Source organism: Chelonia mydas, chromosome 3, assembly GCF_015237465.2.
Source record: "Chelonia mydas isolate rCheMyd1 chromosome 3, rCheMyd1.pri.v2, whole genome shotgun sequence".
NCBI lineage: Eukaryota > Metazoa > Chordata > Testudines > Cheloniidae > Chelonia > Chelonia mydas.
The window spans coordinates 88,495,812-88,520,881 of NC_057851.1; the positions used below are offsets into that span (position 1 = coordinate 88,495,812).

The following is a 25,070-nucleotide window of genomic DNA, read 5'->3' on the forward strand; positions in this document are numbered from 1 at the left end:
CACCGGTAATATATGGGAGAAGCTTAGCAAGTGGGCTGTCATGTCTGGAAGGAGATCCACTAACCCAGATCCAATGGCAAAGCAGAACCCAGTCTCTTTGATTACCCCAACAGAATATTATCTATCCATGGAGTGGACACAAATGTTCCCCACCACCATCTGCATCTCAAAAGCCATTCTTCCATTCTGTTTTATCCCCCTAGGAGCCCACTGATAAAATGGCAGATCTGGCTTTTCATAAGGTTTATGAGCTCACAGCAGTTGCCTCCAGAATCTCTATTCATTCTGTGTGTCTTGCACCCTGCAAGTGGACCTGGAGAGACCTCCTCTTGAACCAGACCATAAAAGTTTAGGTCTCCTTTCAGATTTCACTTAGGCTAGCTCACACCTTTGATGTTCCCACATTGACCCTAAGATCCTTCATATTTTCCATGTGGGCTTCAGTGCAGAATGGATACACCTGGCTTTGGGGGTTGAGTGCTGTGATGAATGCAAATATAAGCTGACTGATCTCTTCTACAAAACTATCACACTTGAAGGGGGAAGTCCCCAATAAAGCTACCAAAGGTCATATAGAGTCCCATAGAATCATTTCTTCTAGTCCCAATCTACAAAACTCTATGCCTCCTTCCATCACAGAAGGAAATCTTTCAACCCTCTGGTCCCCAAAAGCCTGCTTTATGCTTCTGAGGCTTCATATCTTATTTTAGAGCAGCTTTCGAAAACAGCATTAGGACAACTCTGAAAATGTGTACAGTATTTGAGACATTACTTGTGAATGCCTCTTGTATGTGTCCAAGAAGTATACATAGGAAAAGTTGATTAATAGGTCTCATCGTCACACCACAGAGAGTGTCCTTTCCCATTTTCTTTGTACAAAATTATGTATTTGTTGAACATATTTTAAATTAAATACTAGATAACAGCTGGCACAAATAACAACCGCAGTAACAAATATAACGTAGCAAAATGGGAGTATTTTCTTCATAGTCCAACTATACATCAATATAGAATATTTAGTCACTTGTGTGAGGTTACTCATATGTGTAAGTGTTTGCAACACACCATACACTCTAAATCAGTGTTTCCCAAACTTTTCTAGCAATGATACCAGTATACCAGAATCAGACCTCAGTTTTACCAGCTACTGACCACCTCATTCCTCCCTTGCCCTGGAGCCAGTCACCCACCCTTTTAAAAACAAAAGGTGAAGTTGGGTTCTAATATGGTGAGCTCTGAGGGAGAGCCACTGCTCAGTGCTCATTTGACTGTGTGCTCTCTAATCTGCAATGGAACTTTCCACACTTCAATTCCTATACCGTAATACCGGGGAGTAGAATATCAGTAAAATAGCTGAAAGGTGGACAGCCAGCCAAGTACTGGTGACAAAAGCTTAACTTTCAAAGCTAACATATGCGTAGGGACCTAAAATTCACGACCATGAAAAACGTGTCACGGACCGTGAAATCTGATCTTGTGTGTGCTTTTACCCTATTCTATACAGATTTTACGGGGGAGACCAGCATTTCACAAATTTGGGGTCCTGACCCAAAAGGGAGTTGTAGGGGGGGTTGCAAGATTATTGGGGGGGGGAGGGTGTCGCAGTATTGCCACCCTTACTTCTGTGCTGCCTTCACAGCTGGGCGCCTGGAGAGCAATGGCTGTTGGTAGGACACCCAGCTCTGAAGGCAGAGCCCTGCCAGCAGTAGAGAAGTAAGGGTAGCAATACCATGCCACTCCTACTTCTGCGCTGCTGCCTTCAGAGCTGGGCAGCCAGAGAGTGGTGGCGCTGACCAAGGTCCAGCTCTGAAGGCAGCAGCACAGAAGTTAGGGTGGCAATACCATACCATGCTGTCCTTACTTCTGCACTGCTGCTGAAGGTGCTGATACCTTCAGAGCTGGGTGTCCAGCCAACAGCTGCCGCTCTCCGGACACACAGCTCTGATGGCAACCCCCACCTACAATAACCTTGCTACACCCCACTCCCCAACTCCTTTTTGGATCAGGACCACAACAATTACAACACCGTGAAATTTCACATTTAAATATCTGAAATCATGTAATTTATTATTTTTAAAATCCTATGATCGTGAAATTGACCAAAGTGGACCGTGAATTTGGTAGGGCCCTACATATGTGCTAATGATTTGCCACTGCTGCATATATTTTAGGTTATTTCTATTAAACACATTGGAACTTAAAAGAATGATGTGCTGTCAGTCTCACCTGAACAGTGTTTTCTGCTGTACTGAGTGCTACCTGAAGCTTTTGGCATTTTTCTCGCAGACTACCCACTTCATCCTGTACCATCTGCAATTCAGTCTTCAGTTTCCCAAGGTTCTTCCGTAAAACAGCTTCTTGGCTTTGAAACTCTCTTCTTAGCTCCACTTCTTTCTCTTTGCTGGCATGCAGGCTTTCAGCTGTAAAGAGCTGAGATCTTTTCAAAGCATCAAGTTCATGTTCATAAAAGGACTGAGCTTTGCTGAGTTTGCCTTCATACTCCTCAATGAGTTTTTTCCTCTCCAGTCTTAGCTCTTCAACTTTGCTGTTTAAATCTTCCAGTTCCAACCTGTGCAACTCCTCTAGCTTCTCTTGCCCCTTACTTAAAGTAGCATTCTGATTCTGCTGAGTTTTCAGAAGTTCTTGAATCTCCAATCTGTGTGCTGCTCTCAAGTCTTCCAGAGCTGAGCGTTTGTCTTTCTCAAACTGTACTTGCAATTGTACAAAGCTTCGTAGCCTCTCCTCAAACTTCTTTCTAATCTCTTCTACTTCTCTTGACATAGTTACTACACGCTGGACATGCTGGGCTTCTGCACAAAGCTGCATATCTTCAACTCTGTCCTTGTAAGCTTCAAATTCTGTCAAGGCTTGATGTTTCATCTTTTTATGATCTTCCAATGACTCTTCCAAAACCTGGATCTTTCTCTTAAGATCCATTTCTTCAGCAACTTTACTCTTATACTGTAAGAGCTTCTCTCTTGTTTCTGCAAGAATTTGTTGGATTTCTTCTTCATGAGCATCCTTGAGGGCTTGAATAGCAGCTTCGTGTTCATCATTCTTAGTGTTTAAAGCATATATTACCTGCAAGTTTAAAACAGAATTTTATTAAAGGTATATTCAGACTTATTGTTAAATCAAAAAATAATCTCTAAGCATTTTGACACGCTGTCACAAATAGTCACACATATTAATGACACAAATAGAGCACCATACATTTTTAGGAATGAGACTTCATAGGCCTTTTGTACCAGATATTACAGAAGTTTTATACATTTGAGCTAAACAGCATTGCTGTGCTTCTTGTACTGTGATTCTGCTGGCAAATATTCACTTGGCATTATCATATGCAAGTACTGCAGACGACAAGGAATACTCGATATACCCAAGAACACTCAAATATTAATATAAAAGATTTGCAATTTGGATAAGAATTTTTCTGCTACAGAATAATATATATCATGTAAACAGTAGAGCTGATTGGGAAATGGAATTTCTGTCCCTTGTAAAACGTCAAGATTTTGAAAAACAAATTGTTCTTTATCAAGTTGAAAAATCCGAATTTTTCACAGGACTGAAATTCGGAAATATTTCATTTAGGACACACTAAATGCTGCTGCTTGGCAGGCAGGCGAGCTGCTTGGTGGGTGTGCTGCTGGGCTCTCCAGACTTGCCAGCTCCTTGGCTGCACAGGTTTGAGAGTTTGTTGGCTGCCCAGTTGGCAAACCAGACAGGCGGCATGCCACCTAGGGAGACAGGCAGGCTGACAGAAAACCAGGCTGGCCAGCCTTCCTAGTTTCCATCAAAAGTTTTGACAGAATTGATACATTCCTATGGAGCATTTCAATTCTGTTGAATCAGTATTTTGACAGAAAAGTGCTAATGGAATTTTTTTTTTACCAGCTCTAGTAATAGTGTTAATAGTTACAAATCAAGTACACAGTTTTGAAACAACCTGCATTAAATATTAAATAAGCATTTACACCTAACCCCTCATAATGTAGCTGTGTAAGGGACATTTCAGAAGCATGGTTCGAAGAGTCAAGAGACAAGAAGAGAAGAGGCAAGAAAGGACACAGATCCACAACACAAACTCTTTCTTTCCAAGTAAGAGTTATATTGGAAGTCCTCAAAAATGAACCAAGTGAAAGTGGAGTCCAGAGGCCTAGGAAGAGGCAAGGGACTCATGCAAATAAAGCCTGTCCTTCTCTGTGTGTGTGTGTGCGCGCGCGCGCGCCTGGGCGCAGAAAGAACCTACAGCAGCCCAAGTAACACTCTGCAAGATAATAGTGAGGGACAATCCATATTCTGCTTCTAGGTTAGGGAGGGGCTAAGCGGGCTCAGAGCAGTTCCAGTCAAAGAACAGGGGGGCCTTCCCCCCTGGATTGAAGCAACCATCTGCAGTTGTGGAGCCCACCCGAATCACAAAGCTCTAGCCAGGTCTACATGTGCAGATACAGGTTCACGGTTTGGACTTCTGTAATATAGGGAGAAGTCCTTTGAATTCTAAAAATCTAGAGGCTTTATTTACTTTATTTAAAAAATAACACAAAAATGCACCTGTCATAAACATACAGATATGGGTAGCATAAAATCCCTCCTGGGCAGCTGTACTGAATCTTTACCTGTAAGGAGTTAAGAAGCTCAAATAACCTGGTTGGCACCTGACCAAAAGGACCAATAAGGAAAGAAGATACTTTCAAATCTGGAGGAGGGAGGTTTTGTTTGTGCTCTCTTTGTTTGTTCCCTTTCCAGACGGAAAGAGAGACCAGGCAAAGACAACATCTCCTGAAAACATACCCGAAATGATTCATCTAAGATTACAAAAATTGTAAGTAAGACAAGGAAATGCGTCAGATTATCTTTTATTTTAGCTTGTGAATTTTCCCTATGCTAAGAGGTAGTTTTATTTCAGTTTTTGTAACTGTGAAGCTGAGTCCAGAGGCAGTCCTCTGTGTTTTAAATCTTTTTATTACCCTGTAAAGTTACCTTCCACCCTGATTTTGCAGGTGTGATTATTTTACTTTTTCTTTATCAATAAAATTCTTCTTCTAAGAACCTGATTGATTTTCAGTGTCCTAAAAAACAAAAGGTTTGGTCTGTGCTCACATTGCTAACCAATTGGTTGCTATATTATTCTCAAGCTTCCCCAGGAAAGGGGTTGAAAGGGTTTGGGAGGATATTTTGGGGGAATAGGGACTCCAAGTGACCCTTTCCTGAAATTGTGTGTAAATCACTTGGTGGTGGCAGCAATACCATCCAAGGACAAGGAAAGGAATTTGTGCCTTGGGGAAGTTTTTAACCTAAGCGGGTAGAATATAAGCTTAGGGGGTCTTTCATGCGGGTCCCCACATCTGTACCCCAGAGTTCAGAGTGGGGAGGGAACCCTGACAGCACCACTTCACTATCAAGATGTAAACATCCATGTCCGTTTCAGTTCCATTCAAAACAGAAGGGGGAAAAAACAATGTCAAGTGGAATGGGGCACATGCTTTATTAATGAATTTAAAAAGAAGAGACAGTACTTTTAAGATCTATATGCTTTTTCATATTACACTATTAATACTGTTGTGTGCAAGCAGTACGTAGGGTTTGGGGGTTTACAGCAGGTAACTCCTGTGTTGGGTGAGAAATTAGTGACATAGATTCACAGTACTTCCTTCTAGTCTATTTTAGATACAATATGTATACAGGTCCTGTTCATCTTGAATAAAATGATAAATATGACAGCAAAGCTACATGTAGATAATTCAACCTTTAGAACCTTAGCACCTTAAGCTGAAAGCTTCTATTTCTAACCATCTCTCAGCATACAAGCTGTTTCCTGACTGTCTCGAATATCTTAATTTCTGCCCCCAAACACACATACTAATAAAATCCTTTTGTATCTGCTGTTATTAAGGAATCACTAATCCGCAAGGGCCTGCCCCACATTCAGCAAGCTGGTTTCCCTATTTTTAATTGGTGCCCCATGTCTGTCTTGTCTATTCAGATTGTATGCAAGTTCTTGGGAGCAGAGACTCTTATTGTGCATATGTCAGTGACTTGCAGTCTTGGTTAGTACTTCTAGGTACTACTGGAATGCAAATAAATAATAACGTAATCCTTTCATGGAGAATTTCATATCTATATTTCAGTAACATGCACTTTATTACCATAACACTATCTCAGTTGCAGAACAGTACTCCCCACTATCGTGAGCAATAACTGCCTGGATCTCCACTCAGACACAATGCCTAAAATAGTAAGACACTTCTTTTCACACTCACTATATATGTACAGTAACTCCTCACTTAACATAATAGTTATGTTCTTGAAAAATGCAACTTTAAGTGAAATGATGTTAAGCGAATCCAATTTCCCCATAAAAACTGATGTAAATGGGGGGGGGATTAGGTTCCAGGGATTTTTTTCCACCAGACAAAAGACATTATATACATAGCTTTCAGAGTAACAGCCGTGTTAGTCTGTATTTGCAAAAAGAAAAGGAGTACTTGTGGCACCTTAGAGACTAACCATTTATTTGAGCATAAGCTTTCAAAGTGAGCTTATTATATTATATACAGTGTACGTTTTAAACAATTTTAAACAAAACCATTTAATACTGTACTCAGCAATGATGATTGTGAAGCTTGATTGAGGTGGTGGAGTCAGAAGGTGAAAGACGGTGGATCATCCGGCTGCTCCTCTTGCTGTTCTTTCCAATGTGCTCCGGCGGTGCTCAACCCCCGGCTCTGCCCCAGGCCTGCCCCCACTCCACTCCTTCCCCCAAGGCCCCACCCCTACCCCACCTCTTCCTGCCCCGCTCCACCTGCTCCCCTCTAGTGTGCCGCGTCCTCACTCCCCTCCCCTTCTCCTCCCCCCAGCCTCCTGAACACCGCGAAACAGCTGATTGCTGTGGGTGGGAGGCACGGGGAGGGAGGGGGGAGTTGCTGATCTGTGGGGCCGCTGGCAGTCGGGAGGCACTGGGGGTGGTGGAGGGGAGCTAAGAGGGAGGCTGCTGGCCCACCCTAGTTTGAAGCCCTCATGGCCAAAAAACAATGTTATAAGCAAATATTGCAAAACTTTAAATGAGCTTGTTCTCTAATAGATCAGTGACGTAACAACCAAACAACGTTAACCGAGATGACGTTAAGTTATGCATTACTGTGTCTACTTTGTTTCTAACAAACTTCTTCATATAAAGTCTCACAGATGACAACTAAAATAATAAATGTCTTAACTTGGAGTGCCTCCTGTCCATTCTTATCTCCAGTATTTCCTGCTGCAATTAACTTCAATGTACTTTGCAGAAAAGATCCCCAGAATCAGAGATGCTTTCTGTACAGCACAACCACCAGAGCCAACTAACACCACCACCACCAGACCACCACCATTCTCAACTTGACCATTTGACTCATCAGGAAGTCTCTGAGGCAAGACCAAACCACCGCATGCGTATCTGATGCCTCCCTTTTCTGCCTTGTGAATGAGCACCTGGGCCAGCTATTAATATGCATAATCAATGACTCCTTTGAAAAAGGCAACTTATCATTCTCTCTAAAACACGTTGTAGTCCAACCAGTTCAATTGCTTCATGCAACTGACTTTGTTAACTACTTCCCAGTGCTCAATAATGGCAGCTTGGGCAAGGTAATTACAAAACTAGAGAAAAAAACCTCCAGCTATACCCGACCTCTGCCAGTATCCTGGTCTCATCATTACCCGGATTTTTTATATTGATGTGCCACAGAAATGACACTAGTCACACTAGCACGATGGTTCTCAACCTGTGGCCCAATCAGCACACAGCTGCGGCCCATGTGATATCCTCAGGGCCAGGTAGTATTGGATGTGGCCCACAATGGTAAATAGATTGAGAACCACTGCACTAGTGGATGATGTTCTAGAACTGGTGGCATCACCATTCGTATTGCTGGATCTCTCAACTGCATTCAACATGGTTAATTATGAGGTTTTGTTATCATGTCTTAAAGATTTGCCACAGGTGGAGGGAAATTGTGAACTCTCTCAGATTCTCTCTCTCAACCCACTATAAGAAAAAGTTCAGACTCCAGAGCTCTCATCTGTGGTGCCCTTCAAGACCCCATCTCCCCACCCCCGCTCTATATCATTTAACCTTTCTGTTATTGAATATTCCAGAAACACATTGGCCAGGAAAACTGGCTAGTCAAGAGGCTTCAATGAACCCTGATGGATACAGACTTGGCAACAATAATCCATACTTTCATGCCCCCTAGGCGTAACTACTTAATACACTATATACTTGGGAATCTGTTGATCATTTCCCTTTAGTCTGAAGACTGTTCTGCAGTAGAGAGCTAAATTTCTCTGCTGGTATCCAAACCTTACACACAGATTTAAAAAATGTATAGGAAAAAAATTTCAGCTAAACCAAAAACAGTATTTCCGTTGGGTAGGTTGGGGAAGGTTGTGATGAGGTATTAATTAGTCTAGTGAGGTTTGGAACATCCCGAGGTAAACATTAGCATGGTTTCATAACAATTTTTTTAAAGCTATTGTTGATACCAGTTACTTTCTAAAATGTTGTCTGTAAATCACAGTACGACATACATCAGTGAGTCACTGTTTTTCCCATATTATAAAATTATAGAAGATTTTTTAAAAAGATGCTTTGACGAAGAGCAGGTCATTTAAGTTATTCCCTTGAATTACTAAATTTCTCACTAGAGTTCAGTTTGTTATATTAGTCAGATATTTTTATTTATATTAACCCTTCAAGCCATGATGCTATTTATAGTTCGTAAGAAGAGATTAACTTAGTTTAGTGTATTTTAAAACAAACAGCAAAATATTAAACTAAAAATATTACATTAACATGTTACAAATCTAATAGATTCAGAAAAAAGCACAGGCAGTACTATTATCATAGATCCCACCATCAGGGGCTGCAGTGTTGCCAACTCTCATCATTTTATGAGGAGTCTCAAACTATTTGGTGTTTTTCCTAAAGCCCCAGCTCCTGGATTCATATGATTATGCAAGACTTTTAGCTTTCATTTGAAAAATAGCAAGCTTTTAGCTCTCATAGTTGTGGTGAAAAGCTTGAAAATGTGGGAGAAATCCTGGACCCGCTGAAGTCAGTAGCAAAACTCCCACTGACTTCAATAGGGTCAGGATTTGATTCTAAATGGCCAAGGCCCAGAAGGCAAATAACCCAACCTTTATTGTTATATAATACCTCATAATTTTAAGCCAATCTCATGATTTTTTCAGATTCAGATTCATGATTCTGTAATACTTGAAGTTAGTAATGCTTCGGTGGGCTGTGAGAGATCCACAGAATGCAGCCACCTTGCCATCCTTGAAGAAGGTGTAGCATGCACTTTCCTTGCAAATGGGCCCAGTTCCTCTAGGCGGCACTGAGAAAGGTAGCTTCACGCCCTTTGGGAAGATCAGTCCTTGCTAAATCCTGCTTTCCCCCCACCCAGCACCTTTTGAATCTCTGAAACTAGTGGTTTTCTCTCGATCACCACTACTAAAATTCCTTCTTGTAGTTTCCCACCTCTACTACTATAACTTAATTGTCATCAGCTTCTCCCTGTCCTTTGACTCCCACCTTCAGGCTGTTCGAAAGAACAACATTCTTCTCCCACTACTCTGTGAATAGAAAAGGAGGACTTGTGGCACCTTAGAGACTAAAATTTATTTGAGCATAAGCTTTATTGAATACATCTCTCCCCTCTGTCTTATATCTATTTGTTTTTAAGCATTCAGTTCAAGTTTTTCATTCTCTTCTTCAAAAATCCTCTTCGACTTCATCCATACCTCCATATTTGAATTCATTTCTTCCTAAATCCTGTCCCATTTTCTACTACACAGAGTGAACAACATTTTGGGTATTCTTTCTTTTAATCGAAAAACCTAAAAATCTTACTTAATTTTGTTTTAAATGTTGCAGGCTAGTTATGCTTAATAGATTTGTTCTTTTTTCTTTTAAAACAGAATAGACATATTATTTATTTTTAAAGTCACTACTTCCCACATATATTAGCTAATATAGGGAGGGTAAACTTTTTGGCCCAAGGGCCACATCTGGGTCGAGAAATTGCATGCAGGGCCATGAATGTAGGGCTGGGGCAGGGAGTAGGGGTGCGGGAGGGAGTGCAGTGTGCAGGAAGGGGCTCAGGGAAAGGGGTTGGGGCAGAGGAGGGGTGCAGGGTGTACGAGGAGGCTCATGGAAGGGGGTTGGGGTGCAGGGAAAAGTGTGGGAGGGGGGCTCAGGGCAGGGAGTTGGGGTGCAGGAGGGGTATGGGGTGAGGCAGGGGTTTGGAGTACAGGTAGGGTGCGGCAGGGGGCTCAGAACAGGGAGCACTGCACTGCTTACCTGGACTATTCCCAGGCAATGGGAGTTGCGGGGGGAGGTACCCACAGGCGAGGGCAGTGCACGGAGCCCTCTGTCCCCCCTCCCCCAGGGGCCGCAGGGACATGGTGCCTTCTGCTTTCGAGAGCAGCGCAGGGCCTGTGGTGCCACAGGGGTGGCAATCCCATGGGCAGGATCCAAAGCCCTGACAGGCCAGATCCAGCCCGTGGGCCATAGTTTGCCCACCCTGAGCTAATATATTGGCTGTTCTATACCTTTAAAATATTTAACCTGGATACCAGGGCTTTAGAATGATAATAAAAAATAAGTTTCAAGTACTGTGTGTGTGCGCACAAAGATTTTTTTAAAAATTAATCAAAATGTATATATGGTATAGACAGTGGATATAGTGCTGGAACCACCAGCAAGTGTGAACCAAAGGACAGGCAGTGCCATTTCTACTGACATATTTCCCAATTCAATTCTGGCCCTTCAGGGATGATTGAGCCAGCTGTGAGGATGGAGAACTGACAGAGGAAAGAATAGGGAACAGGAAAGAAAGGATCAGATCAGTGACTAAGTCAGAATCAGACTTCTACAGGCATGTTCACTCTAAAGATAGCAACTCACAACTACCATTTTTTGTACAACATGCAAGCTCACATACGTTCTCCAACACTCTCCTACTATATATTAATAACTATTTTCTGTTCTTTATTCTCTAGTGCTTATTGTAGTACTGTTTGGAATTATGTATCCACTTAAATTAAACTTCTGAACCCCAGGAACAGGTGAATGACTCAAATTCAGACCTTACCAGATCTGAGACAGAGCAAGAATATATTTATTCAAAATCCTACAAGAGAGTTTCATTCATTCTTAGACATCTAGTAGTCAGTTCAATGACTTTAAATATTGCATTAAACCAGCTGCCTAATCACTGTAGAGTTTTCTGTAGGTATCCTGCCAAAGGGGAGTTTTAAAGAGGAATTTGATGGAAGACAATGAATGAAGTCTTGCAGATATTTACAGGGATCTCTTCCCACATATAAGAGGTGGCATGGAAGAAAGCATCAAGGTGCTTGTTGGAAAATTTTAAAAATTGTCAGGAGACTGGCATCACTTGCAGAACTAAGGCAGGGCTTGACATTTCAATATGATTTAAAAAGTGATAGGTAGGGTGGGGATAGGCCTAGAAGGGCCTTAAAAGTCAAGAAAAGTAGTTGGCATTTGATGCAATAAAGAATATGGAGCTAGCAGACCAATCCAGAGGGGAGTGATATGGTTTAAGTGAAAAGCCAGGAAACTGATCATTGTAGTAGCATTCTGAGTGGATATTAATTGTTCAAAAACTGTTAATCCAGAGTTAAGGACGATGCCTTGTGCCTTTCCAGAATGCGGAGAGTGGATAACCTTAAACCACTGAAAACAGGAAATACAAAATTAAGGTAACTGTCGCAACTCCTGCCCACCTCCCCCTGAAAATAACACCACCACAACCTTCTCTCTACCCCTCTAAATAAAACCCCGTAATCTGACAGGACCAGATTACAAGGGTCAGATTCAGATCAGGTCAGAAAACAACCAGACTCTCTCAAGTTCAGGTTGCCTCTGATGACCTTCTCCTGCCCATGTGGTGAGGGAGGTGGCACTTGCCCCTACCACCTTGCTGCACTGTGTTTGCTGAAGATTGAATGTGCTGATAAGTTGCAGCGCACACAATGTAAGAGGAATTTGCAGCTTGCAAGAGCTGACTGAGGAGATATCTGAGCAATTATCTTTGAAAACTCATAGAAGACAGGAGAGATTCCAGAGGACTGGAAGAGGGCAAAAATAGTACTAATCTATAAAAAGGGAAATAAGGACATTCCAGGGAGTTACAGACCAGTCACCTTAACTTCAGCACCTGGAAATATAATGGCACAAATAATCAAATAATCAATTTGCAAACACCTAGAAGATAAGGTGACAAGTAACAATCAATCAACATAGATTTGTCATGAACAAATAATATCAAACCAACCTAATAGCTCTCTTTGACAGGGTAACAAGCCTTGTAGATGGGGGGGGGGGGGGAGCGGTAGATGTGGTATATCTTGACTTTACTTAGGATTTTGATACTGTCCCACATAAACTTCTCATAAACAAACTAGGAAAATACAACCTAGATGGAGCTACTATAAGCATGGTGCATAAATGGTTGGAAAACCGTTACCAGAGAGTACTTATCAGTGGTTCACAGTCAAACTAGAAGGGCATACTGAGTGGGGTCCTACAGCAATCGGTTCTGGGTCCGGTTCTTTCAATATCTTCATACATTATTTAAATAATGACATGGGGAGTACACTTATAAAGTTTGTGGACAATATCATGCTGGTGGGGAGGGGGGTTGCAAGTGCTTTGGAGGGTAGGATTAAAATTCAAAATGATCTGGACAAACTGGAGAAATGGTCTGAAGTAAACAGGATGAAATTCGGTAAGACAAATGCAAAGTACTCCACTTAGGCAGGAACAATCAATTGCACATATACAAAATGGAAAATGACTGCCTAGGAAGAAGTACTGTGGAAAGGGATCTGTGGGTTATAGTGGATCACAAGCTAAATAGGAGTCAACAGTATAACACTGTTGCAAAAAAAGTGATCATCATTCTGGGATATATTAGCAGGTGTGCTATAAATGAGACATGAGAAATAATTTTTCCCACTCTACTCCCCGCTGGTAAGGCCTACTGTGTCCAATTCTGGGTGCCACATTTCAGGAAAGATGTGGACAAACTCAGGATAGTCCAGAGAGGAGCAATACAAACATTTACAGGTCTAGAAAGCATGATCCATGAGGAAAGACTGAATAAATTAGGTTTCAGTCTACAGAAGAGAAGACTGGTGGGGGAGAGGGGTATAGGACATGACAACAGTTTTCAAGCACATAAAAGGTTGTTACAAGGAGAAGGGTCAAAAATTGTTCTGCTTAACTTTTGAGGACAAGACAAGAAGCAATGGGCTTAAATTGCAGCAAGGGAGGCTTAGGTTGGACATTAGGAAAAATTTCTTAACTGTCAGGGTAATTAAACACTCGAACAAACTGCCTAAGGAGGTTGTGGAATCCTCGGCACAAATGTTCCCTCTAATTTTTGACAGGCTGTGTGCACAAAATTTTCTTCTGTGCAAGTTGTGCTTCTGTGCAAATTTTTGTGCTCACGGTGTTTTGCTGTGTGCATGGGGTTTAGGATCTGTGTGCGTGCGCACACGCGCACAGGTTAGAGGGAACAGTGCTCGGCACTGGACATTTTTATGAACAGGTTAGACAAACACCAGTCAGGAATGGTCTAGTTATTACTTAGTTCTGCCTTGAAGTGCAGGAGACTGGACTAGATGACCTTCAGAGGTCCCTTCCAGTCCTACACATCTCTGATTTTTATAATACAACAACATTCATGTGAGGAAAGCCAGACAAAAGCAACACACTCGAATGAACTCCCACAGAAAAATGATAAAAGACATGAACACCCTATCACCTGTGCACAAACACATTTCACAAGCAATCACTCCATATCTGATCTCTCAGTACTTGTCCTCTTTAACATGAGCATCATATTCAAAAGATGAGCCTTGGAACTTAAATTCCTAACTCTGTTGGACACTAAAAACCAAAAACTCAGACACTGTTATAAACCTTTCCATAACTCTTGTTCTTCAAGATGTGTTTTTCATGTCCATTCGAGAACCCACCCTCCTATCCTTTTGTCAGAGTTGATGGCAAGAAGGTGGCGGGGTGGCAGGTTCCTATATATTGTGTCATGAACGCACCACTTCAGGGAGCACCAGAGCTCAACTGATGGATACCACCGAGGGAAAAACTTTCCAGCAATGGTGCATGCAGCACACACATACCTACATTGGAATGGACATGAGCAAGCAATCCAAGAAGAACTGATCGTGTCGTAAATCTGTTCATGGGAAGGAAGGCTCTGGATGCCAAGGAATTCAAGGATGCCCCTATAAATTATATGTTCCGAACTGGAGTTAGTGTGGATTTTCCAGTGTTCAGTTGAAGACCCAAGCCCAAGAAGAGAGAAAGTACCTTTCATGTGGCAGATAACACTTCTTTGTACGACTGACCCTTGAGCAACCAAACGTTGAGGTAGAGGAATACTATGATCAACTGACAATGCAGGCAGGCAACCAGCTCCAACAGAACTTTTGAAAACTCTTTTGGAGCCAAAGAGAGACCAAAAGGGAGGTACCAGATACTGAAAATGATCCTGGCCTTTGAGAAAATGCAGGAATCTTTTGTGGGATGGGCATATTGCTACATGGAAACATGCAGCTTGATGGTTGAGGGCCAAAAACCAATCCCCTGAATCCATAGAAGGAATTATAGCTGCCAGAGTCACCATCCTGAACGTTGGAGATCTCATAAGTTTGTTTATGAGTCTTGGATCTAAGTTTGGTCTCCACCCTCCATTTTTCTTTGGGACAAGGAAGTGCCTCAAGTAGAAGCCCTTCCTCATTGCTGAGCAGGAACTGGCTCTAGTGATCCTAAACAAAAAAGGGGGTTTATCTTCTGTCTTAGTAGGAACTTAGGAGAAGGGTGCCTGAAGAGGACAGAGAAGGGGAATGAGGAGAAGGAGATAGGTAGAATGGATGGGGCAGCCCAATGATATTATTTCTAGCACCCATTTGTCGGAGGAGATATGGAAATGGAAGAGTCAGTCCCCAAATGGGGGGAGGTGGGCAAATCATTGTAGCTGACAAGATAAAGAGAGGGGAGGGTCCGAATCCTCCACCATCCCATCAAAACTAATGCTTCAAAGATGAAGCCTGCTGTAAACTTGTATCAGGTGGGTTAGAGGATCTTTTTCTCTGGTACCTGTCTCTTTCTAGGAGGTTGCATCGGTCTCTGAAAAACCAGAGAATTGCATCTGGGAGGATCTTGAGCCTATTTGCAATCTACTGACTTTTCTCCTGTTAGCAGGAGTACAGATGCCTAACGAATGCAATGTGGCCCTGGAGTCTTAAGAGTATTCAACAACCTCATAGGTATTCTCTGTGAACAACTTCAGCTCATCAAACAGGAGATCCTCTACTGTATTCTGAACTTCTCCGGGAAACCAGATAACTGTAGCCAGGGGGCCTAGTTCATCGCCACTGCTGTGGAGATGGAATGGGCTGTGGTATCTGGAGCATCAATGTCCAATTCCTAAGAAATGTCCTAGCCAGTAAGTGCCCCTCAGCATTGGTAGCCTAAAATTGTTCCCTTTGGTCTGGAGGAAGATGTTGAATAAAGGAGTTGAATTTTGCATAATTTGTAAAGTTGTATTTGGCCATCAGTGCCTGGTAATTCATAATGCGGAATTGTAGAGACTTACCGATGAGTAAGATTTTCTCCCAAGAAGGTCCAGGAACTTCTGGTCTCTATCATAAGGATGGACTTATAACAGTGTTTGTCTTGTTTGTTTACTGCATCAGAGAGTAGGATGGAGAGTGAGAAAATAGGAACTCAGAGTCCTTGGTCAGAACATAATATCATCTCTCTTACACATGGATGTTACTGTAGCTGGGGTTTGCCAAATAGTTTTTGCAGGTTCCAGCAGAGGCTCAGTGATAGGAGGTGAAACTCTGGATGGTGTTGCAGTGTGAAAAATATCCAACAGCTTGTACTGGGATTCTTTGACCTCCTCACGAGGTATCTGTAGAGAGTCTGCCATCTGTTTAACGAGGTCTTAAAACTGCCAAAAAAAATCAGCCAGCCAGCCCCAGCTGGAGAAGACGACATTACTGCCTCATCTGGTGAAGATGACGTGTTGGTAGTCTGAGAGGTAGCTTCTTTATCTGCCCTAGTCTCTTGATCCTTGAACATTTCCTCCTGTTGCTGGGGAAGAGAAGCCTGAGTCTCCCTATTATCCCGATGGGAGAGGGTCAGGGGCCCAGAGAACTGCCAGCAATAAGCTGCAATATAGGATTCCAATATGCCACTGAAGACCATAAGGGGAAGGGGGTGGCATCCAGAGTTGCCCCCACCAGAAGTGATGAGGTCCCTAGACATCTTTCCAGTCTCTTCAAGAAAGGGGGTTTCTATATGAGTTTATAGGAGAGCCTGGAACGGGGATCAGTGATACTGAACGAAGGTCTCCATCATCATCATCCTTTTATTCCTCTAATGGGGCAGCTACAACTGAAAAGGGAGGTGATGGTACTGGGAATGAATAAGAGTCCAATGACTGCGATTCTCAATATCAAGAGATGCTCGGTACCTACCAGCAATGGAGACTCTGGTTCAGCAGTCACAGATGAGTCCTTTGGATACCTTGTCTTGTAGCACCAAGTGGACTTGTGGCACTGAATCAGGCTGTGATACTGACAGACCAGTATTCTTGTCCCTGCAGGACAGTACCAATGGTTCTGAGCACTTTACAGGCAGTGCTGATGTAGATGGAGCCTGTCTTACATGGTACTGAAGAGCTCGATAAGGGGAATGGGAGAGGAGTTAAGACAAACTGTACAGATATTCTGTTTGCACTGACCATCTCTGCTAGATGATACCAGAGCCTTCTCAGTCCTATATCTGCTCTTGGAGCTGAGCTATTTTCTTGCTTTGCTGATACCCGAGGAGCCCTTCTCTGCTATGGTACTAAGCCTCAAAAACAAAGTCTCTGAGGTGGTTGACATGGTCAGCAAGTGAGATCTTTTTGAGATTTGTGCCTTTAAAAGGAAATTAGAGCTCCTCCTTTTAGGATCTTCAGATAAGGTTTCTGAGGCTTTCCCCTTTCCAGGGGAGTATTGTGCTGAGGGTGAAAGGGCACTACAGACCCCCAGGGACGGATGTACAGGGGAAGTTCTCCTGACCTGGCTCCGAAGCAGGGCAAAGGGAGTGCTCCATCCTTAACAGTCACAGCTTGATTTCACAGTTCTTCTGTGCCTTGGATTTGAGGGATAAACAGAAGTTCCATGTCCTGCAGGACATGGGACTCTCCTGGGCAGTGAATGCACTTAGAATGTCTATCACTAACCAGGATAGCTTCTCTAAAAATGAGGCAACGTTTAAACCCTGATGAACCTGGTATGCTCCTCACAGGGAGGATTTCCCCAGAGAAAATGAAACATTTTTCAATAGCCAGTTACTAACTAAACTAAATAGAATGAACTCAGCAAGCAGTACAGTGCAGACACAGTGTCAGGCTGAGGTGGCCGAGAAGGACCTGAGGGCAGTTCATCCACACAGCCTGATATAGCCTCGGTGAGGGGCACGAGACTATTTGCAGTGCACGTGGGCTGAACAGACATTGCTAAAGAAAGTCTCTGACGAAAGGTGCGCGGGGCAAATATGGACCTGAAGTGAAGCACGCACGGGGATACTAGAGAAAAACATTTTCTCTCCAAGGGTTATACTTCATACAGAAAACCCTTTCCCATTCCCATATGTTTTCACTAGTAGCTGTTGTTGAGATTCCCTCAGATGTCTTTCCACACGTTTTTTCAATAACTTAGTTTGACTCCAGATTTCATCACTCAAGTATCTTTATTTGGCATACAGCAAAGCTATGCTAAGTTGATCAGACTCAAATGTAGGGGGTGGGTATAGGGCACACCACACATCCAAAGTTACATAAAAAACTTCTTCCTTTATATACTGTGACAAAGTTCCTCCTCTACCTTGGCGGGTCTTGCGCTTATTGGCGGATTTGCTCGACTCGGAGAGTCACAGCAGCCCTCAGTTTGGCCATTTTCGTGAACCCACATTCCAGGTCGACGACTCCTGTGTCTGACCAGGAGTTGGGAGGTTTGGGGGGAACTCAGGCCCGCCTCTACTCCGGGTTCCAGCCCAGGGCCTTGTGGAATGCAGCTGTCTAGAGTGCCTCCTGGAACAGCTGTGCGACAGCTACAACTCCCTTGGCTACTTCCCCATGGACTCCTCCCAACACCTTCTTTATCCTCACCATAGGACCTTCCTCCTGCTGTCTGATAATGCTTGTACTCCTCAGTCCTTCAACAGTATGCATTCTCACTCTCAGCTCCTAGCACCTCTTGCTCCCAGCTCCTTACCCGTGCACCACAAACTGAAGTGAGCTCCTTTTTAAACCCAGGTGCCCTGATTAGCCTGCCTGAATTGATTCTAGCAGCATCTTGATTAGCTGCAGGTGTTCTAATCAGCCTGTCTGTCTTAATTGTTTCCAGAAGGTTCCTGATTGTTCTGGAACCTTCCCTGTTACCTTACCCAGGGAAAAGGGACCTACTTAACCTGGGGCTAATATATCTGTCTTCTATCACTCTCCTGTAGCCATCTGGCCCGACCCTGTCACAATACATTTACACATTACACTGGATTTACTAAACATTGCATTACAGGTTTGGGGATTGTCTTTGGTTACTTTGTAGGAATCAATTCCTGTACAGCACGCTCTGTCCACACACTGTCCATGAATGACTTATTCTTAACCTCATCTTACATTTCAGTCTCGTTTTGCCCACTGTTAACTTGTCCATTGTAAGTGATTCCCTGGGTGTTCCCCCCTTAATTTAGCTAGTAGAGACATTCTGTCTCTTAGCTTACTGGTCCATTTACCTATTTTAGTTAGCACTGACATTTTGTTTCCAGCCTGCTGATCCATTTACCTCCCTAATACCATCTCCCAAGAAATAAGGCCTCATCCATGTCTACTTACGTCAAGCCAGGCATACAGTTGTAAAACAAATTGAACTAAAGGCTTTCTCCTTTAAAAAAAATTCATAAATTAAAAAGATTAACATTTTTAAGTGCAAATCTACTGATGAAAGTACTCTTCAACTAGCAGTTGTGGAGTAAACTAGTGTTACTCTGTGGCCAACTGCTGTATCTGAAATGAAAAGTTACACCTCAACCCCTTCTTTAAGCAAGTTTTCTGGTTAGAATGAAAGTCAGTAACTTTTTTTTAAAAAAATCCTTCCCTACATCTCTACACAATATTATTTGCAAACTGGACACCATTAAATTAGGCTTGAATAAAGACTGGGAGTGGATGTGTCATTACACAAAGTAAAATTATTTCCCCATGTTTATTTTTCCCCCCTACTCTTCCTCACATGTTCTTGTCAACTGCTGGAAATGGCCCATGTTGATCACCACTACAAAAGGTTTTTTTTCCTCTCCTGCAGGTAATAGCTCACCTTACCTGATCACTCTCGTTACAGCGTGTATGGTAACACCCATTGTTTCATGTTCTCTGTGTCTATAAAATCTCCCCACTGCATTTTCCACTGCATGCATCCGATGAAGTGAGCTGTAGCTTATGCTCAAATAAATTTGTTACTCTAAGGTGCCACAAGAACTCCTTTTCTTTTTGCGGATACAGACTAACACGGCTGCTACTCTGAAACCTAATAATATTTTAGTTAACTTAGTGCCTAAGAAGGTACTTGTAGATTTGCATTATACTCAGGGCCAAAATTAAGCCAGAGCTGTCTGGATCAGACCTCCGGTAAATATTTTCAAACCCACGGGGCTAAATCCCCAAGCCTCAGTGCTTCCACCCTCCATAGGGCTAAAGCCCCAACCCCCAGTGCCCCCACTGCGGGGCTAAAGCTCTGAATTCACCCTCCCTGCAGCTGAAGCCTGGAGCTCTGCTGCCCCGCAGGGCAGAAGCCCCTAACCCACCACCCTGCCACAGGACAGAAGCCCTGAGCTCACCCCAGCTCACAGCCCAACGGCTGAAGCCCAGAGCCCCGAACCGGCTCCGCCCCAACTGGGCCCTGGAGTTTTTATAGCATATTGGGGAGCAGTCATGGGCGGCTCTAGGAAATAATCTCTGAATTTAAGCCCTGATCAGAGCTTTCCATATCAAGAAATACTGTTATAACCGGAGATTAAGATATACCTTCCTTGGTAAAGCGGGCACTTTACCTTCAAAGAGATGTCTCCATTAGGGATTTTTGCACTTGTGTAGCTACACCAATGCAGCTACATTGGTGTAAACCCACAGTCTAGATGGGTTGAACCTGTGTAAAAGACACTGGCTATAGCTATAGTGGTACAAAAGTGCCTATTACAGATAAGCCCTGAAAGTGGAACAGTCTCTGGTACTGTTGGAAGAATATAATCTTAAACCTATGACCTCCAACTCTGTAACCCAAAGCAAAACTGATGGTACTGCCAGACCTGCCTTCAGGGTAGAGTTAACTAAATCTAGAATATTTTGACAGTGGCAACAAAAAGTCTCCAAGCTAAGTAAAACCGACATGCTCTGAATTCGTTTTTTACATAGTACTGAAAAACTCAGTTCATCTCCTACTGCAGTCAAGGGCTTTTTTTTAAACTACCCTGGGCATTGTTCTAGTTCCTAATAATGTAACACCACTTATCTGACCAATCACTGCCAGATACTGTGTATTTACTCACCTTAATTCTTGACCGGCCAGAAGAAATTAAAAAAATAATAAATTATTAATACCAACCAAAAAGTTCTAAATCTATAATGCAAAATGGTTTCATAGATATCTGTAAAATTCCCCTGCGCCGCCCTCACCTCCTCCCCCCTCGATCACCCAAAAATAGCAGTACTGGAAAATAAACACTTCACTAGTTATTTGCCAATAAGAAACTTGTAGAAAAATTGTCAGTGATTACTGGTTTAGTTCTTATAAATCCAATCTTAGTGCATTTGGAGTGCAGAGCCAATTATGCTGTAACACAGAGTATGTTTCATAACATTACATTGTTATTCATGCACTATTGGTAAAATAAACTAAACAAGACATGATGATACATTTTGGGTAATATTTTCTAGAGTCTTTTTAGAAACAAATTTGTGCGCGTGCGCGCACAGACACACACACACACACACACAGTGTTGTAACCAGCAGATAGGTGCATGTAGAATTTTCGAAAGGGAGGAGGAAAGTGTATAACTGAATCTAAAAGCCCCCTTTAAAAATCAGTGTTTGTGTGTACAGTCAAAATCTGTACATGCCCACAATTCTTACCTGAAGAAATTTTCAGCTTGGCTAAGTATGCTCTTAGTTCTCTGAAAATAACTCATTATGCGCATGCAGAGAAGAATCTGCCTACATGCTGCACTGTATGCACACAGATGCTGTTCTGTAAAATTTGGACCTTTATACTGTGAATGTTCTTAAAACTCTCTTGTTAGCAATATGAAAAGACAGTACTCTAGAGTTTTAGTCTCCATTATGTCGTCAGGGTGAGAACACAAATTTAATTTGAAACCTCATTTTGAAAAAATTACAGAATTTCCTATACTCTTCATTTTGGTCTTTATGCGGCACACTATGTCCTCTGCCTAAAAGATTGCTTTCTCTCTTCTCCCCCCCTCCCGCCCCCCCCCTTTTTTTTTTTAACGCTCCAGTGAGAAAGGAGATACTGAATTATTGTTCTTGGTTACATTATAAAAACAAACCTAAAATAAAAACACTGCTAGCAATGGATTTACTTTTTCTATTTAACATGAAATATTTACAAGGCAATGTTATCAAAGGAATTCATTAGAATTCATTCAAGCCAGGGACACTATCAATCTTCTGTTTCTATCTACAGTTCAACACACTTTCTGAAAAATGTTAAAGCCAGAGTTTTTGTTGTCTGCTACTCTCCCCAATCAGCCCTTTGCAGCTACAGGTGAGTCGCATCATACGTGCATTTAACTTACTCGAATTCAATTATACGTGCTCAGCAAAAAAAAAAAAACAACAAACAACAAGATACCTGTAAATAGTGCGGGCGACTCTGCCCACCATTCCACTCAATGAGCATATGCCCCGGAGTGAGCGTGAGATGGGAGACGTGAATCTGCTGTTCCCTCAGTCGCTCTCAGTTCCTTCATGCCTCTCATAGTGTGAGCATCTCGCCGTGCTGAGTGTGATTCTAGTGTTTAAAAATACGTATTTTTTGTACAACATGGCCCCTAAACACAAGCTAACTACTTCATCTGGTGCTCAACCAAAGAAACAGTGATCTGTTCCAACGCTGGAGGAAAAACTGGCTGTGTTGGACTTTGAGAGACGGTATGTTGGTCTCCAACATGGTGCGTAAATATGGCCGCAACGAATCTAGCATCCATGCCATCAAGATTCAAGAGAGAGAAATTCGTCAAGCCGGGGCATCAAGTGCTCCAATAACTGCTAAGATGACGAGCCAGGAGCGTGATAAGATGAGCCAGGAGTGTGATAAGACTTTTGTGAAGACTGAAAAGACATTAAACTTATGGCCTATCGATGGCAACACATTGAGAGAAAAGGCTCTTAGCCTCTATGCGCTGTTCAAACCTCCCGCAGAAGAGGGACAGCCATCTGATGAGAAGGAATTCAAAGCCAGCCAAGGCTGGCTTAACAGTTTTAGGAACAGCTTCAACCCCAAAAACGTGCAGACTACTGGTGAAGCTGCATCTGCCAAAGAAAAGGCAGCAAAAGCCTACCCCAAACAATTAAAGAAAATCATAGAAAATTAAAATAAATTAAAGAAAAGGGCTATCTTCCAGAACAAGTTTTTAATGCTGACAAGACTGGGCTCTTCTGGAAAAAAATGTCCAACCGCACTTAGATTTCAAAATCAGAAAGACAAGCCCCTGGCTTCAAAGCAGCTAAAGACCGTGTGACTGTGTTGTTTTGGGACAATGGAGCTGGGCATTTAATAAAGCCGAGCTTGCTCTACAGGGCTGCAAATCCCCGTGCCCCAAGAACAAAAATCTCTTGCCTGTGTTCTGGCAATCAAATAAAAAGGCTTGGGTGACGGCAGCATTATTTCTGGATTGGTTCCACAAGTGTTTCATTCCGGAGGTCAAGCGGTACCTCGAAGAGAAAGGACTTGACTTTAAAGTATTGCTGATCATAGACAATGCTCCTGGCCACCCTGTGGGACTCCAGTTTGCACATAATGACGTTGAAATCATTTTTCTCCTCCCCAATACCACCTCCATCCTCCAACCTCTCGACCAAGGCATGATTCACTGTTTCAAGGCCACGTACACGAGGCTTATGTTCTCACGGATACGTAGCACTATGGATGCTGATCCCAATCTTAATGTGATGGAGTGTTGGAAGTCCTTCAACTTTGCCAATTGCATCACTTATATTAAGCAGGCAATGGATGCAATCAAGCCTGAAACAGTCAATGCATGTTGGCGAAACCTATGGAAAGAATGTGTGAATGATTTTAAGGGTTTCCCGACCATTGACAAAGAAGTGAAACGCATTGTTCAGGTGGCCAGGCAAGTGGGTGGTGATGGCTTCATCGACATCCTTGAGGAAGAAACTGAAGAATTAATTGAGAGCCATGGAGAAACGCTGACTAACTAACGAGTTAGAGGAACTGATAAAATCATCTACAGAAGATGAAGACGACGACCAGGAAGAGCCAGCAAGTTGGAATTTTCATAAATTTGCTGAAGTGTTCCAAGCAGCGAAACACTTGAATGATTTAATTTCTGAATACGATCCCTCTATGGAACGAAGCCTCAAAAGTCACACGTAGTATTACAGACTATTTGAGACTGTATCAAGAAATGTTTGAGCAGCTCAAGAGACAACAGCGATGGTTGCCAATCACCATGGTTTTCAAGGAAAAACAACCAGCAGCAGATGAGCCTATGGAATCAACTTCTCGAGCTGAACCAGAGCCAACCACTTCGTCTACGACTCGCTCTCTGTCACCTCCGTCTCCTGGATCGACATCAAGCCTGACGACCCCCTGTAATTACCCCCTGTAATTAAAAATATAGTACTGTGAAGTACAGTATAGCACTTTCGACAGAGTTCTGTAGATTGCTTGGGTCCAAATACAGCCAGCAAAAACAATTTAAGGGAGCATACAATAATTCCCAGAGGAGTGCTAGATACAAAAAAGTACAAAGTTTACTGATGTTAATAATAATAATAAATAATAATAAACCTGAATAAGTGAAGTCGGAGTGATCACCAGAACTAAAATTTATCTTTTAATTGTTTATCTGCAACTTCAAGACAGCAAATGACAAAAAATGGAATCTAACAATCATATGACGGCAGCATAGATAGAATAAATTCAAAGTGATTTAAATCACCAATTTTAATCATGATTTAAAATCAGCAGGCAGGAAACCTTGATTTAAATGATCTATTTTAATTCTGTTTTGAATTTGTTCTTTAGTAAAATAACTAAACAGTAAAGTCAAGTCTTAGTGACTGGTAACCACTGAGAATAAACATGTTTTAAATAAATATAACTTTTACACAAAATTTGGTAATTCTTTTTGTAAACTAGGAGGATACATTATATATAATTGCTTAAATAAATGTGTATAACATACATTTATTCAGATTCTCAATTTTTACCTTTTTATATTAGAAAATAGTGAATGATGCATTTTTTATTGGTGATTTGTGTCAAGATTTGTCAGGATAGAAACTGGAATTCAATTTAAAATGTGCAAAAACAGCAATTATTTTTTCATTAGTTACAGATGACTACCTTAAATGTGCTGGAAAGTTTATCAAAACATGTTTTGCATTTAAAACTAACTTAGTTATTAAACAAAGGAAATATTATTTGTAGTTACTGATTGAAGTGATCACTTCTGGTCTCCAAGTCCTTCAAGATTTTATAACAAGTAGATCTCATCCTCTCACACCTAGTTTTTAATTCTTAGATTGGAAGAGGAAAACAAGCCTTGCTGCTTTATTAACTCAACTCCCAATTGGTTTCTCAACTCAGAATGAACTAGTTGTTGAACTGAACTATAATAGCTTAATAAACTAAAATGAAGAAACATTCTCCCTGAAAC

General features: G+C 42.1%; 1 protein-coding gene across 1 annotated transcript in view; it reads right to left on the bottom strand.

The window, feature by feature from the left end:
• FAM184A (family with sequence similarity 184 member A) overlaps positions 1–25,070 on the bottom strand; it is a 167,849-nt gene that overhangs the window by 107,910 nt on the left and 34,869 nt on the right. The window contains 1 exon segment of the mRNA XM_037894706.2: positions 2,227–3,081. Coding sequence (XP_037750634.1) covers positions 2,227–3,081 — 855 coding nt within the window.